Source organism: Aristolochia californica, unplaced genomic scaffold (genome assembly GCF_029961685.1).
Source record: "Aristolochia californica isolate CCGP_79_NKW_82.1479 unplaced genomic scaffold, dmAriCali1.0.hap1 SCAF_8, whole genome shotgun sequence".
NCBI classification, from domain to species: domain Eukaryota; kingdom Viridiplantae; phylum Streptophyta; class Magnoliopsida; order Piperales; family Aristolochiaceae; genus Aristolochia; species Aristolochia californica.
The window spans coordinates 6,245,124-6,260,143 of record NW_027182279.1 but is presented as its reverse complement, the minus strand read 5'-3'; the positions used below and the strand labels follow the sequence as shown (position 1 = coordinate 6,260,143).

General features: G+C 41.9%; 1 protein-coding gene across 3 annotated transcripts in view; it reads left to right on the top strand.

Annotated features, from left to right (window-relative positions):
• Positions 1 to 15,020, top strand: part of LOC137938947 (OVARIAN TUMOR DOMAIN-containing deubiquitinating enzyme 12-like) — a 57,528-nt gene that overhangs the window by 16,291 nt on the left and 26,217 nt on the right. For all 3 annotated transcript variants that reach the window (XM_068784072.1, XM_068784071.1, XM_068784073.1), the window contains 2 exons: positions 3,834 to 3,907; positions 4,792 to 4,846. In XM_068784072.1, coding sequence (XP_068640173.1) covers positions 3,834 to 3,907; positions 4,792 to 4,846 — 129 coding nt within the window. The remainder of the gene's footprint in view (positions 1 to 3,833; positions 3,908 to 4,791; positions 4,847 to 15,020) is intronic.

The window sequence follows — 15,020 nt, the reverse complement described above, 5'->3', positions numbered from 1 at the left end:
CATCATTGCTGCTGCTGTCCGATTTCCATACTCACTGCTGATTTTTCGGAAACTCCTATGGTCTCCTTTGGTCATTTTTTTTGCTGATTTCGCTGCTGGACCTGCTGGATAAGATCTTATTTCTATTGTTGCTGTTATTTTTTCGGAAATCACAGAGCACACTGTTGCAAAATTAATGTTTCCCTAAGTTAGGAAACTGGGTTTAATCGAGCGCTGGTTTTGACCGCAACCCAGACCAGGCTGGATTAACTGAGCCGTTGCCTCTCTTGCATGCTGTCTTTCAATTCTATTTCCAGCATCTTTCTTTAAATTGAATGAGATTTCTTGCAATGATTCTGACGTAGGCTCATCTTCAGAGCTTGCTTTCTCAGGTTTCTCTATTCTGAGTATATTTACAGCAGAGGATATCTTCTCTGCTCTGTAAGTCTTCTCAGTCTGCCTCTCTTTAGTTTCTCTTGTACCAGATTTGCAGGCTAACCATGAAGTAATTGAAAAGAGAGGAGACGAGGGAGATTTGAAACAGATTGATTATTTGATCACCTGTAATGTTGCAGCAGATTTTTGGGTTCTGGAATCCAGAACTTTACCTGGACATATGATGCTGTCTTTTTTATCTTCCATAATTGCAGAGCTTGTTCTCTTCTCTGTTTTCTTTTGAAACGTAAGTGCAGCAGTAGAGATCAAGAGAGTATCTTCTTCTTCCAGCAACAGAAGCTGGTTTCTTCTCGGTTATTTTCCTCTAGTTTTCTGTTGCCGTTAAGCAACAGTGTAAAAGAGTTTCAATTTAAATTCTCTTAGCAGCAGAAATTCAAAATTTGTCACATGCTTTGATAAGAGAAGCAGCTGCTGCCTTCTCCTCTCCCTAGAATTCCAGCACGTTGATGATGACTGCACATTTCTGAAACTCCTCTAACAACTTGGTGCTTTCATTGATGACTGTTGTTTTAATTGAAATATACACTGGGTGCTGAGATATATTTGGTGACGTTGCTGCTCTTGATGTTTTTATCTAACTGGTGAATTAGCATGAGTTTTTAATTCCAGCATGATGAAGATGATATGAATTCATCTATGTGCTTCTTCTGTGCTGCTGCCTACTATGTGTGTCCACTGGAGACTCCATCACGGTTGCTAATTATTCAGCAAAGTTCCAACAGTTGGAACTAATTACTTGTGATTTATTTTATCTAGCTGGTGAATCAGCAACAGGTCACGTTGCCAATCATGAATTGAATATGTTATGGGCATGTCTTGCTATAGTCCAGTGTATTTCTTTACAACAGCAATTTCAAGCAGAAATTTCTTTGAAATCTGGTCTTCGGTTATCTCAAGCAGCTGTTGATTTCTCTTGTGATATCATTGGCTGCTAATCAATTGAATTAATATGGCTAGCTCTCCTGTTCTAGCTATCAGTATGATGTCTTGGCTCAGTATGTGTTTATGTTCTAGCTCTATTGAGTTCTCTTTGGATTTAGGCGATGTCATTGGTTAAGTCCTTGCACTATCGAGGGGAAGATGCAAACCTTGTAACTCGATTTGGGTTCTTGATTATAGTAGAAGAGTATTATCATTCTACTAGCAGTTAGATCAGATTCTCACTTCTGATAATCTCCACAATAGAGGCTTCACCGCTCCTGACCGCACCTGTCCTTTCTGTGGTGTGTGTGACGAGACAGTTCAGCATGTTCTTCTGCACTATGGGTTATCTTGGCAAGTTTGGATGAAGATCTTTCAAAAGATTGGCCTCCAAATGGGGCTTCACTAGGACCTCTTCGGCACTTGTCAGATGGTTATGGGGATTTGCCTTCCTAGATTGGGCAAGATAATCCTCTTGGCATGCCTTGCACACGTCCCATGGTGTCTATGGCTTATGTGTAACAATCGAAGATTCCATTCAAAGCCAATACCCCGAATAATACGACTTCTTATGCAGTGGGCTTAATCTCTAGTTGGTTGCATTCCAGAAAGGAATTTGCCACTCTGTGGGGTGTTTCCCTTCGCAATAATTGGAGTTTGCTCACTTATATGACGGGTCCTCCCAGGATGCCGGTCATGGCTACTTGGGATCCTCCCCCAAGCGACTGCATCAAACTCAACTTTGATGCAATGTTTTAGGCTGTCCTAGGCCAGCAGGTTCAGGTGGTGTCTTCAGAGACAGTTGTGGAGTTTCTATTCTCTCCTATGCTGGGCCGATGGGCATCACCGACTCCAACACTGTTAAAGTGAGTGCTCTTCTTTATGGCCTTCAAAATTTCAAGGACCATCTTCACGATAAGCTGCTTATTGAAGGAGGCTCCAAGGTTGTCATCAGCTGGTGCTCAAAAGAAATCTCCTCCCCTTGGTGCCAATGGCCTATCACTGATTGTATTGCTGATATTGTGTCTACAATTCATTGTAATTGGAATCTCATTCCTAGATCAGCCAATTCCTTGGTTGATAAATTGGCAAAATTCGGAACCTCCTAGCAATCTCTCATTGTTTGGGAAGGCTTCCCCCCCTTGTAATTTTACTCTTTTGAACTTTTGTTTTAATAAAATTCAGCATCATTTAAAAAAAAAAAATTGTCATCGGCTGGTGTGCTAGTCAACCCTTCCTCCCTGGCGACATTGGCATCTTGAACATATCGAGAAAATAGCATCAGATCCTCTAGGAGTAAGGGCTGATCAATGTTTTCATCAACTAGCTCACATAGGTCGCATAATAAGGAACCACAAGGAGTTCTGTTTGGATAAAGAGTCCTTGGAAAAAAATTAGCCATGGAGCACTCTCCAGGCCTTATATTTTATCTTGTATGGACTAGACAGATCCCAGGCTCTTCAAGCTCAAATGGAGCCAATGCAGGAGGTGGGGGAGGCATCGGATGTGAGCATTTTGTAGTATAATGAGACTGGCAAGGTGCCCTCCACCGCAGGACACTGAATTACTTTGTTAGCTTGAGAAATCTTGAGGAATGGTTGATCTAGTTCCTTTAGTATGCTACTGCAACTGCTTCAGGATCATTTAGAGGCCTTTGAAAGAGCATTGTCCAGTCAACATTATGAAGGCTGCCGTTCCTAATTACCTCAGCACAAGGGACTTGTTGGTTGACAGCAAGGTGAAATAGGTGAGGAAATAGAAGTTGAAGAGAGGCATTGGCAACCCAAAGATCACTCCAACTAGCAGCAATACTGACGTTGGTCTTGAAGCAGTGGAAGGTGTGGGAGATGAAGCGCCCTTCGGGGAAGAGTTGACTAGAGTGCCTCTTGTCTAACCACCAAAAATTATGAGTTCCGCCCAATTTTTGGATGACAAATTCACGCCGAAGGAGAGGGATACATGGAGGTTATGAAATGCGCTCTTTAATGGCCTCATAGTTAACAAAAGACAATTTCCTGCCCTGGTAATTGTGGAAAGGGGTACGAAATTTGTTATTTCATGAGCGAGATGAAGCCTTCAGTTATCTCATGGGTGAGATGAAGCTCTGTTATCTCATGATCAACGATTCCAACAGATTACTGATATTACATCCTCTCTATAAATTTTGTGGTCCAACGTGCTTCGTTCAATGAATGCTTTAGCAGACCAGTTTGTCATGATAGTAAGTGCAGCCTAACCCTGTAGTTGAACTTGATACTGATTGTAATTTGGGCTAGGCTTTTTTGTGTGCTGGCTGAGAGTCTGCTCTTGTTCTTGTTCAACAGATTCTTTGTCAGACCAGTTTGTGTGAATGGGGATGCAGCCTAACCTTATAGTTTATCTTGATACTGATTGTAACTAGACTTTAGACTTTCTTATATGCGGTTTATAACTATCACTTGTGAGAGTAAAAATTCTTTTTATTCATTTTTCTGCAGCATGTTCCAAGAATTAATGGTGAAATTCCATCTGTTGATAAAGCAACTACAGATCACCAAAGGCTGTTGGATAGGTATGTCATTTCCAGAATGTTTTCATAGACTCTCTCTGTCTCTGTGTCTGTTTCTCTGTTACTCATGATTCACCGTTTACTTGAACTATCTTGAGTCCTGAGTCTGAAGCGATTATTGGTTTTATGACTAGCACACTGTGTTTTATTGCTTAATTTCATGAGAAACTGCTACAGAAATACTTATTTAGTTAGGCGCTGATTTTGACAGTTTCTAGTTCAGAACTTGTCAAATAAATGTCCTTGACTTCTGTCAGAGCTGTGGCACATGATTGCCTGCAATAGGGTGCAGATGCAACTCAGAAATAGTTGTTATGCTAACACTTCTTCAGTCAATTTTTTTTCTTTTTTTCTTTTGAAAAGTTTCTCTGTTTAACCTTAAGTGACACACCTTTATTTTTTACCAGTCTTCATCTTGTAGAAAATTTGTCACAATTTAAAACTACATTAACTCATAGGCTACAATTGGAAGACAGTAATCTGAAGACATCGTAGTTTAAGAATTTGTCTTGGCACTTAAATTTTGTGTACAGATTTCTTGTTTTTCATAGTTTGCATACTTTCAATGGTCACATGGGGGTGTTTATTGTGATGGCCTGGGTTCAAGAAATACATGAAGAAAAAAAGAAAAAAAAAAAGAAAAAAAAGAAGACTCTGAGAGCCACATGATGTTCTTGAACAACTGAGAATTCTAGCCTTTTGATTTCTGTTTTTAAGCAACATTCTTTGGCTTTTGGAGCGACTTTTGTTCTTGCAGAACTTGAAGTTTACCCAAGGAGGACATGGGCTGATGTAAAGCATTTAACTTTTTGGTCACTTCTCTCTCTCCCCTTCATAAATTGTGTTTTATATTGTTTATGTATGATATTAGTCATTTGTCTCTGTAGGTTGCAGTTATATGATCTAGTTGAGCTCAAGGTCCAAGGAGATGGTAATTGTCAGGTTTGTTTCTGAAGTTTTTATTGCAGCTATTGAGTTTTTGAAATGAGTTTACCGAACGGTGTGAAAAAGTATCTGGTACAGTAGTTATATTGTTAAAAGATATCATGAGGGGTAGTTTAATAATTTTACCTTGTATGTAAAGTCGAGTGATAGCTTTATCTTGTTCAGCATGCCTTAAAAGCTCTATGGTCTTATTTTCATGTATTTTGGAGTTGTGTATGTAAAGATATAGAGTTGTATTTTATTTTTTTTGAAGTTGTAATGGAAAAGGGAAGTGGCTCGACCCTAGATTACGAAAGCGACTTTGCTCTCTTTCGGAAACCCTCTCTCTCTCTATTCTCCTCCCTTTCTCTCTCTATCTTCTCAAATCCTTCATTTCTTCATGGTATCAGCATGTGATCCAGATTGGAATGCCTTGAAGCCCAAATTTCTGTTCCATTGAAGCAAGCGACGTCCAGGAAGAGGAGTTTTCAGTTTCTGGGTTGATTGATTAGTTAAAAATTAAAATGTTTTACTCTTCTTCTGCCATAACCTAGGGTTAATGCCTCCTCCTGCATCTTGAGCAGTTTATGTGGCTGATTACTGCCCTATGAGGGGTTCTAGAGTTGAAATCAACTTTTTTCTGTTCTGTGGGCACCCAATACAGGGTTTTTTGCATGCGTCACCCATTGGTTGGTGATGTCAGCCCTTGTTCTTGGTGATTTTCTGTGGCTTATGCAACTGTGACTGCATAGATTGAACTGTTCTGTTGTCGTGGTTGGCGCACTTTGCAAATACTATCCTAATCCTAGTTTTTTCGAAGTGGGGCCCACCTAGTTTGTACTTGAACAAATGTGTGGGACTGGAATCAGGGTTGAAGTATTGTTTGCTGTTTAGATAACTGATTCAGGTTAAATCATCACAACCTCAAAGGAATCCCAAAGTTCTGAGGGCAAAGATACCGCATTGATAATATCTAAGTGGTTAAATGGGATAAACTATCTCAATTGGTCAAAATCAGTCCTTATGTATCTTAAGGCAAAAAGGAAGTCCAAGTTTATAAGGGAAGATCCTCGAATTCCCATGAATGAAGACTGAGGACAGTTAGGTTATGATTTGGATTCTCAATAGCATTGATTAACTTGGCTATTTAGCATTGATTCCATGGCCAGATTGATTTTATCAAGGGAAGGAATATATTAGATTCGGCCATGGCATGTCACGAGATCATCCACCATTTTAAGGCTTTAAAACGCCCCAGATTCATCCTAAAACTTGATTTTGAAAAAGCCTTTGACAGAGTTAATTAGAAGTTTCTGGACACTCTCCTGGAGAAGATGGGATTCGGAAAAAATGACACTTCTGAATTCAAAGTTGCATCTCCTCTGTGAGCTACTCCGTTCTTCTCAATAGAACGGCTTGCGGGTATTTTAAGAGATCTAGGGGAATCAGAAAGGGATAACCTCTTTCCCCTTTGCTCTTCAATGTGGTAGCGGAATATTTATCCTCATTGATCTATTCGGCCAAGAACTTGGGTTGGCTCCTCCCACGATGGACTGTGCAACCTTCGATGTGCCGATCCTTCAATTTGCAGACGATACCATTTGTTTTGGGGATGGTACTATGGATCATATTCGAAAACTGCGTGATGTATTGGGACTATTTGAATTGGCTTTTTGGTCAGAACATTAACTGGAAGAAAACTACTCTCCTAGGCAATCATATCAACCCATCTGTACTTCAGGGTATGGCTGACTATTTGGGGTGTTCAGTGGGAAATTTTCTTGTTAGATATCTAGGACTCCCACTCTTTGACTCACGGCCTTCGGCAATGCTTTGGTCCCCCCTTATTGAAAAATTTGAAAAGAGACTAGCTACTTGGAGGGGCAAACTTTTATCTACTGCAAGTCGACTCACTCTCCTCAAGTCTTGTTTGGTAGGACTGCCACACTATTTATTATCCTTCATGCACTGTTCGGCCTCTGTTTGCTACAAGATTGACGCCATCCGTCTGTGTTTTCTCTGGAAATGATCAAAGAACACCTTCAGATATCATTTGGTGAGTTGGATGAACATTCGCATGCCCCACAATCGAGGTGGTTTAGGCATTCGGCCTACGAAGGAGATGAACAATGCCCTTATGCTCAAATGGATTTGGAACTTCAACATCAAGCATAACAACCTATGGAGAGGTATGGTCAAGTTCTATCTTCAACCTTCGGGTGCCTAGTGGAGGGAGGATGGCGCTACTCACCTCCTATGCCCAATATGGAAATCAATTTAAAAGTTCCTCCCAATATTCAGCTATGCAACTTCCGTTCACACAGGCAATGGAAGGATCCTCCTCTTTTGGTCGGATGAATGGTGCGGCCCCCGCCCCCTCTATGAGGATTTCATAGAGCTCTCTAGGGTGGCGGGGGATCTCTCATGCTCAGTGGCAGATTCTGTATAGGCCTCTGTTTGCTACAGGATTGACGCCATCCGTCTGCGTTTTCTCTGGAAATGATCAAATGACACCTTCAGATATCATTTGGTGAGTTGGATGAATATTCGCAAGCCCCACAATCGAGGTGGTTTGGGCATCCGGCCTACGAAGGAGATAAACAATGCCCTTATGCTCAAATGGATCTGGAACTTCAACATCAAGCATAACAACCTATGGGGAGATATGGTCAGGTTCTATCTTCAACCTTCGGGTGCCTGGTGGAGGGAGGATGGCGCTACTCACCTCCTATCCCCGATATGGAAATCAATTTAAAAGTTCCTCCCAATATTCAGAAATGTAACTTCCTTTCACACAGGCAATGGAAGGATCCTTCTCTTTTGGTCTGATGAATGGTGCGGCCCCCAGCCCCTCCCCCTCTATGAGGATTTCATAGGGCTCTCTAGGGTGGCGGGGGATCTCTCGTGCTCAGTGGTAGATTCTTGGAGAAACTGCTCATGGAGTCTAACGTTTCGTCGGGGATTAAATGATGAAGAAACTTTGGATTTTTGCTTTCCTCTCCAGACTTAACAGCATTACTATCCGTGAGCATGCAGTTGATAAACTAACATGGAAGCCCAATATTAATGGCCGATTCACAGTTGCATCCGCCTACTCTCATATCAGAAAGCAAGATTACAGCATGCAGGAGCACAAGGCAAACTTGACATGGAAGCTCTCAACACTTAGTAAAATCAAAATTTTCATGTGGACGGCCATAAGTGAATAGATCCTCACCTCTAACAACCTCCATTGCGGAGGCTACACCGTCCCTGATTGTACTTGTCCCCTCTGTGGTATGAGCGATGAGACAGTCCAACATGTTCTATTACATTGTGATTTCTCTTGGCAAGTCTGGATGAAGATTTTTCAGAAGATTGGACTCCAAATAGGGCTACATCAGGACCTCTTTGGAACCTATGAGATGGTTATGGGGATCCGCCTTCCTAGGTTGGGCAAGCTAATTCTCTTAGCATGCCTTGCGCATGTCCCATGGTGCCTTTGGCTCGAGCGCAATAACCGAAGATTCAACTCCAAGGCTAGTACCCCGGAAAACAAGGCTTCTCATGTAGTGGGCCTTATATCGAGTTTGTTACACCAGAAAAGTGTTTGCCTCTTTATTGGGTGTTTCCCTTCAAGAGAATTGGGGCTTGATCGCGCATATGGCGGGTCCGTGTAGAACTCTGATTATGGCCACTTGGGATTCTCCCCCTTACGATTGCATCAAACTCAATTTTGATGGCAGTGTTTTAGGTTGTCCTGGGCCAACTGGAGCTGGTGGTGTTTTCAGAGACAGCAATGGAGACCCTATTCTATCTTATGCAGGGCCAGTGTGTTAAGTTGTGGAGCCTAATTAACGCCCTACGCTGAGTTGGTCGCGGATTGACCTAATTAACTCCCGATCCACGATATATTAACTGTTATTTTATTAAGGGCAATTTGGGAATTTCACTCTCATAATGCGGTTGCCCTAATTTTCTCTTTATAATTGAGGGGCACCGCTATTAGGGTTTGATCATCTTATGCCGAGGAACTTCTCGAGTTGTAGCCCAAGAAGTGAGAGAGAAACACCTGTAAGTATGCAATTTCTCTTGTAAAGTATTTCATCTTCATAGTGGATTATTGCAGCGGCGGAAGACATGACGTAGTCTCACTGTGAGGCAAACATGTATAAATCCTGTTGTGCTTTTTTGTGCTTGTTTTTTCCCTTCTTTTGCGATTATTATTATTACTCTCGTTGGTTTGGAATTTGGGCGTTTAATTCCTAACAAATGGTATCAGAGCTTTGGTTCGTGATTGAGAGCAATGGCTAGCAGAGAAGGATTGGCACTAGGGATCAATAAGTTTGATGGTATGGATTTTGCATTCTGGAGGATGCAAATCGAAGATTATCTGTATAGTAAAAAGTTGCACGCACCACCTCTGGTTATGAAACGAGAAGATATGAACGATGATGAGTGGAATCCCCTTGATAGACAAGTGTTGGCAGTAATCTGGTTGACACTGTTGAAGAACATTGCTCACAATGTGGCGTCGAAAAATATCATTGCGGGGATGATGAAGATTCTGTCCGACATGTATGAGAAGCCTTCCGCAAATAATAAGGTACATCTCATGAAAAAGCTCTTCAATTTAAAGATGACAGAAAATACATCAGTTGCATCACATTTGAATGAGTTTAGCACAATTATCAATCATTGACATCTATTCAAATTAAATTTGATGATGAGGTTCATGCTTTAATTCTTTTGGCGTCCCTGCCAAATTGTTGGAAGCCTATGAGGGTTGCAGTCAACAACTCTCTAGGCAATGGGAAGTTGATCTTTAATGATATTCGGGATACCATTCTCGTGGGGGATGTTCGTAGAAAGAACTCTGGAGAAGCGTCGACATCTAATTCTGCCCTAAGTGTTGATACTAGGGGCAAGAACTTCGAGAATTCAAACAAGGGCAATGGTAGAGGGAAGTCAAGGAATGGTAGAAGCAAGTCCAAATTCGAAAGGAATATGGAATGCTGGAATTGTGGCAAGTCTGGTCACATAAAGAAGAACTGCAGAGCTTCGAAGAAAGATGAAAAGAAAAATGATGCTACAAACGCAGTGACTGAAGAGGTACAAGATGTTTTACTCTTGTCGGTTGATAGCCCTATTGACTCTTGGGTATTAGATTGAGGAGCTTCTTTTCACACCACCACATATTGTGAGATCATGGAGAATTATGTTGATGGAGATCATGAGAAGATGTATCTTGCTGATGGAGAAGCTCTCAGCGCCAAGTAAAATCAAGTTCTTCGTGTAGTCGGTCATCAGAAGACAGATCCTCACATTTGACAACCTTCATAAAAGAGGCTTCACTGCCCCTGATCGTTCTTGTCCCCTTTGTGGTGTGTGCGATGAGACAGTCTAATATGTTCTCTTACGTTGTGGATTTTCTTGGTAAGTCCGAATGAAGATTTTTCATAAGATTGGGCTCCAAATGGGGCTTCATCAGGACCTCTTCAACACTTATGAGATGGTTAGGGGGATCTGCCTTCCTCGGTTGGGCAAATTAATTCTTTCGGCTTGTCTTTCGCATGTCCCTTGGTGTATATGGCTCGAGCAAAATAATCGGATATTCAACTCCAAAGCTAGCACCCCGAACAATACGGCTTCACATGTTGTTGGACTTATTTCGAGCTGGTTATATACAAAAAATGAGTTTGTCACTCTATTGGGTGTTTCCCTTCAGGAAAATTAGAGTTTGATCACTCATATGACATGCCTTTGAAGGACTCCGGTTATAGCTATCTGGGATCCTTCCCCTTGCTACTGCTTCAAACTCAATTTTGACGGTAGTGCTATTGGCTGTCCTGGGTCGGCCGAAGCAGGTGGTGTTTTAAGAGGCAACAATGGAGACCCTATTCTTTCTTATGCTGGGCCGGTGGGCATTGCTGATTCAAATACTACTGAAGTAAATGCTCTTCTATTCCGCCTCCGAATCTTCAAGGAACGTCTCCATGACAAACTAATTATTGAAGGAGACTTGAAGACTGTCATCAGTTGGTGTTCAAAAGATAGCTCCCCCCCTTGGCACCACTGGCCTATCACTGATTGTATTGCTGACATTGTGTCATCTATTCATTGTAATTGGAATCTCATTCCTAGATCAGCCAACTCTTTGGCTAATAAATTGGCTAAATTCGGAACTTCCCAGCAATCTCTCATTGTTTGGGAAGGTTTCTCCCTTTTGTAATTTGCTCTCTTGAGTTTTTGTCTTAATAAAATTCTGCATTATTTAAAAAAAAAAAAGGGAAGAGACTTCAACAATGGTAGAATTAGCAAGACCCAGAGGACCCGCATAAAATAGAATGACCTCACCCGAAGAATTAAGAAAAACACTTCCAAAACCAGCCGGGCTCAGGCAACCCAAAGCGCTATTGTCAAAGTTTAGCTTGATGCTGCCCGGGGGTGGGGGGAACCACTCGACCATGCCAAGAGCCTTTTTCGGGCCCACCATGTGGGCGAGGACACGCCAGTTGCTATAAAGCAGCATTCCCATGAGGGAAGAGAATTCTCGACGAGAATGAAGCTAGTGTTAGGAATTAGATGCCCTAATTCCAAATTAATGAGAGCAATAATAATAATCACGAAAGAAGAAAAAAAGGCACAAAAATACAACAAGATTTATACAGGTTCGCCTCAAGGTGAGATTACGTCTTGTCTTTCGCTACTATAGTAATCCACTATGAAGATGAAATAGTTTACAAGAAAAATCACACACAGTCACTAGTGCTTTTCTCTATCCTCTCTTGTGCCGCAACTCAAAATCCTTCTCCGATGATGATAATCAAACCCTAATAGCGGCGCCCCCAAATATAAAGGAAAAATTAGGGCAACTGTAATACAAGAGTGAAATCCCTAACCACGCACCGACTCAGTGTAAGGCATTGATTAAACTCCACAACTTAACAACCAACTAGTAGTAATATGACCCACAACCGCATAACAGCCTATGGGGAGATATGGTCAGGTTCTATCTTCAACCTTCGGGTGCCTGGTGGAGGGAGGATGGCGCTACTCGCCTCCTATCACCGATATGGAAATCAATTCAAAGCTACTCCCAATATTCAGAGACGTAACTTCTTTTCACACAGGCAATGGAAGGACCCTCCACTTTTGGTTGGATGAATGGTGCGACTCCCGCCCCCTCTCCAAGGATTTCCCGGGGCTCTCTAGGGTGGCGAGAGACCTCTCTTGCTTAGTGGCCGATTCTTGGAGAGATCGCTCATGGAGTCTCACATTTTGCTGAGGATTAAATGATGAGGAAACTTTGGCTTTTTGCTCTCTCCTCTCCAGACTCAGCAACATTATTATTCGTGAGCTTGTAGTTTATAAACTGGCATGGAAGCACAACATTAATGGCCGATTCACAACATCCACCTAGTAAAATCAAATTCTTCGTGTGGACGGTCATCAGATAAAAGATCCTCACCTCTAGCAACCTCCATAAAATAGGCTACACAGCCCCCTATCGTACTTGTCCCCTTTGTGGTGTGTGCGATGAAACAATCCAGCAAATGGGGCTACATCATGACCTTTTTGGCACCTATGAGATGGTTATGGGGATCCGCCTTCCTAGGTTGGGCAAGATAATTCTCTTGGCATGCCTTGCGCATGTCCCATGGTGCCTATGACTCGAGCAAAATAATGGGAGATTCAACTCCAAGGCTAGCACCCCGGATAATACAGCTTCTCAGGCAGTGGGCCTTATCTTGAGTTGGTTACATACTAAGAAGAAATTTGCCTCTCTATCAGGTGTTTCCCTTCGGGAAAATTGTGGTTTGATCTTACACATGGTGGGCCCCTGCAAGAATCCGGTTACAAACACACCCCCCCCCCCCCCCCCCCCCCCCCCCCCCCCCCCCCCCCCCCCTTGCGATTGCATCAAATTCAATTTCGATGGCAGTTCTTTAGGCTGTCCTGGGTTGGCTGGAGCTAGTGGTGTTTTTAGAGACAGTAGTGGAGACCCTATTCTATCCTATGTTGGGCTAGTGGATATTGCTTATTCAAATACTGCTGAAGTGAGTGTTCTTCTATTCGGCCTCCAAATCTTCAAAGAGCGCCTCCATGGCAAATTGCTTATCGAAGGAGACTCAAAGATTGTCATCTGCTGGTGTTCTAAAGATAGCTCCCCCCCTTGGCGCCACTGGCCAATCATTGATTGTATTACTGACATTGTGTCATTCATTCATTGTAATTGGAGCCTCATTCCTAGATCAACCAATTCTTTGGCTGATAAATTGGCAAATTTCGTAACCTCCCAACAACCTCTCATTGTTTGGGAAAGCTTCCCCTGTGTAATTTTCTCGTTTGAGCTCTCTCTTAATAAAATTTAGCATCATTCCAAAAAAAAAAAAAAAATGACCCACAACCAACTCAATAGAGCGCTCAATGCTACTGAATTTGTGGTTAAAGCGCTGGTTGTTGTGCTCTAGCCAGATGCACCAGGGAACATGGGCAAGACAAGCGGAGAGGAGGATCTTTCCAAGCTTGGGAAGAGGGTGTCTTTAACAATCCGAATGGTTCCAATGAGGTCATGCGGGAGGGCGAGTTGAAGAGCTCATTATAGGTCCTGAAAAGCTAATTATAGGTTCTTCTCTCCATCAGGATAATAGTACAGTTATGCTTATTACTAAACTTGTTAAAGTAATGAAATATAACCAAGGTATATCTTTTTTATCAGAGGTTGAATCGATCATCAGAAGAAGAACTAGGCAAAAAATGAGGATATATTATGGGAAAATGAAACTTGCATGGAAGAGAAGCAAATGAAACACTTTCATAAAAATTCTCATCGATTCGAGAATGAAGTTTTCATTTTGTACATGCCAAATCATGAATTAGTAACTCCATCCAATCTCCGGGAAGTGCCAATTGTTTCAAACTTTCAATTTTTTGAATAGGATATTTACAAAATCCCCATGAATAGTATCAAACCTTTTTCCCTGGTGTTTTCCTGAGATTCCTCATTCTTATTCTTAAGCAAGCCCCCGAGAGGGCTTAGTTAATCCATGATTTGTATTTCTTCTTTCTTTTCCTTTTCGTTTGTTTGGAGAAAGATAGTGATCAATTCTGATTCTTTCTTTTTCTATTAATTCTTTTCCAATCGAGATATATGGATCCATGGATCTGGGTGTCTACATAGATCTTGTTAATGGATTAGCGAAAATATGCAAAATCTCTATTTGCCTCTGTCATTTTATGAGTCTCTCCCTTTTTGCGTATGGCATCGCAACTCCCTTTGGCAGCATCGACTAATTCGGAACTTAAATTGAAAGCCATATTTCGACCTGGACGTTTTTGGGATGCCCTTAATAACCAATGAATGGCAAGCACTTTTCCTTGTGTAGATCCTATTTCAATGGGAACTTGATGACTTGATCTGCCTACACGTCTTGCTTTTATTGCTATATCGGGAGTTAGTCCACGTATTGCTTGACGTATGTTGGAAGACAGTGTAAATCTCTCTGATTTCAGAGAGGTTTCTGTATTATCAAACTCTCATTTCAAAAATACAAAAATCCATCGGGTTTGAGAAACCCTATTCGAAAAGGAAGAGGGAATTTACAAGTATGCCCTTGGACCAAAAAAAAAGACAAGTATGCCCCTTTACATATACATTTGCCTATGAGATGATGAAAACGAGGAGTTGGATGCAATTTGGTGAAGACGTCTGCAAGTTGAGATGTGGAGGAAACATGTGGCAAGGTGAGAGAGCCTTGTAAGTAGTGATGCCGCACAAAGTGACAATCAATCTCAATATGTTTCGTACGCTCATGAAAAACCGGATTCTTGGCAATCTGAATGGCACTTTGATTATCACACAACATAGGGGTAGCAGACAGTTGAGGAAAGCCAAGTTCTTCAAGTAAGCGGTGAAACCAAATTAACTCAGTAGCAGTGGTGGCCATAGCCCGATATTCTGCCTCGGCAAAAGAGCGAGATACAACAGATTGTTTCTTACTCTTCCAAGCCACCAAAGAATTGCCAAGGAAGATACAATACCCAGTAGTAGATTTTCGATCTGTCGGATCACCAGCCCAGTCAGCATCAGAATAACCAGTGAGAACCAAATCAGAGGTGGAAGACAAAAGTAAGCCATGATGCACAGTGCCATGTAAGTAGCGTAAGATATGGAGAACGGTTGTCCAATGAGTGGTACGAGGTGCGGAAG